The sequence below is a fragment of the Eimeria acervulina genome, genomic scaffold (assembly GCF_000499425.1).
Source record: "Eimeria acervulina Houghton genomic scaffold, Eah_scaff1593, whole genome shotgun sequence".
NCBI lineage: Eukaryota > Apicomplexa > Conoidasida > Eucoccidiorida > Eimeriidae > Eimeria > Eimeria acervulina.
The window spans coordinates 3,196-4,638 of NW_013550183.1; the positions used below are offsets into that span (position 1 = coordinate 3,196).

The 1,443-nt window shown below is 57.7% G+C and overlaps 1 protein-coding gene across 1 annotated transcript in view; it reads left to right on the forward strand.

The window, feature by feature from the left end:
* EAH_00061420 (hypothetical protein, conserved) overlaps positions 1 to 1,221 on the forward strand; it is a gene marked incomplete at both ends in the record, with an annotated part of 3,086 nt that extends 1,865 nt beyond the window's left edge. Inside the window, 3 exons of the mRNA XM_013397011.1 lie at positions 103 to 212; positions 367 to 694; positions 928 to 1,221. Coding sequence (XP_013252465.1) covers positions 103 to 212; positions 367 to 694; positions 928 to 1,221 — 732 coding nt within the window. The remainder of the gene's footprint in view (positions 1 to 102; positions 213 to 366; positions 695 to 927) is intronic.
* Between the last annotated feature and the right edge of the window lie 222 nt (positions 1,222 to 1,443).

Below are 1,443 nucleotides of genomic sequence, written 5' to 3' on the forward strand. Positions count from 1 at the left end.
AGCTGCTGCTGCTGCTGCTGTTGCTGCTACTGTTGCTGCTACTGCTGCTGCTGCTGCTGCTGCTGATGGGTGTGCATATTCTTGTGGGTGTTTGTGCTGCAGGGGTGTCTGCTGCTGTCTCGTCAGCTAACTGCTGCGCTGCCGTCTCTCCCGTGTAGCAGCATCTGTAACTGGGCCTATGCAGCAGCACTCTGTCTCTTCCAGATGATGCGGTGGGTTGCTGTTGCTGCTGCTGCTGCTTGTGCTGCTGCTGCTGCTGCTGCTAGCGCTGCTGCAGTTGTTGGTACTTCTGCAATTTTTGGCGCTGCTGCTGCTGCAGCACTCAAGATGCTTTTGTTTTTTATTGCTGTTTGTTTTTATTTGCAGCGAAGAAGGGGTGGAGAAGACGCTGAGGCAGCAGCAGCTGCTGCTGAGGCAGCTCGATACTGCAGTGCTGCTGCTGTCTCGGGTGCAGCAGCGGCTGTCTCTGCAGCAGAGGGAAACACTAAAAGAAATATGTTTCTTTTTGTGCTGCCTCACTGGCGCTGATGCAGATTCTGCTGTTGCTGCTGCTGCTGCAAAAACAGCAGCAGCTGCTGCTGCAATTTCTGCAGAGACGCGCGCGTTTGCTGCTGCTGCAACGTTGGCACAGCCTGAGGGGCCCCTACCTCTGGGGCCCCCCTCGCTCGACTACACCCTACTCGAAGTTAAACCCGTGAGCAACAATTCTCTTCTTGCGACTGCATGCATGCATGCATGCATGCATGCATGCAGCTGTGGGGTGGGAGTTGGGGTGTGTCAGCAGCTATTTTTGTTCGGGGCTGCTGCATGCATGAAAGCGTGCATTCATGCGGTTCCCTTCTTGGGGCTGCATGCGTGCATCATATACGCATGTATGTATGCATGCATGCATGCAGCTGTGGGGTGGGAGTTGGGGTGTATGCGCAGGTGCTGTCTCGGAAGTTGCTGGTGGCTGAGGAGGCGACGGGCGAAGTCGCGCTGCACCACGTGGGGGTACGTGAGGTGTACGTACACCTTCAGCAGCAGCAGCAGCAGCAGCAGCAGCAACGGGAGCAGCAGCAGCGTTCGCATAGGGAGCTAGCAGAGGTGCTGCCCGGAATTTTGCTGCTGGATAAGGGCCCCCAACTGACAGCAGCAGAGAGCTTCTCGCTTGCATGCATCACATCCTTCTCTGCTGCTGCTTCACCACAGCTGCAGCACCGCTTAGTAGCAGTGGGCTGAAGCAGTTTGCTGCTGCTGCTGCTGCTGCAGCTTTGCACAGTGCAGCCTCGTTGCTGTTGCAGCGGGAGCCGCTTCGGTCTCTGCCAGGGCCTGCAGCTCTCTTCTGCCCCCGCAGCACCAGCAGCAGCAGCTGCTGCTGCTGCAGCACCAGCAACGGATTTGTGCAGCTGCAGCAGGAGCGGCAACAGCAGCCACTACAGCTGCAGCCCGAAGCTGCAGCAG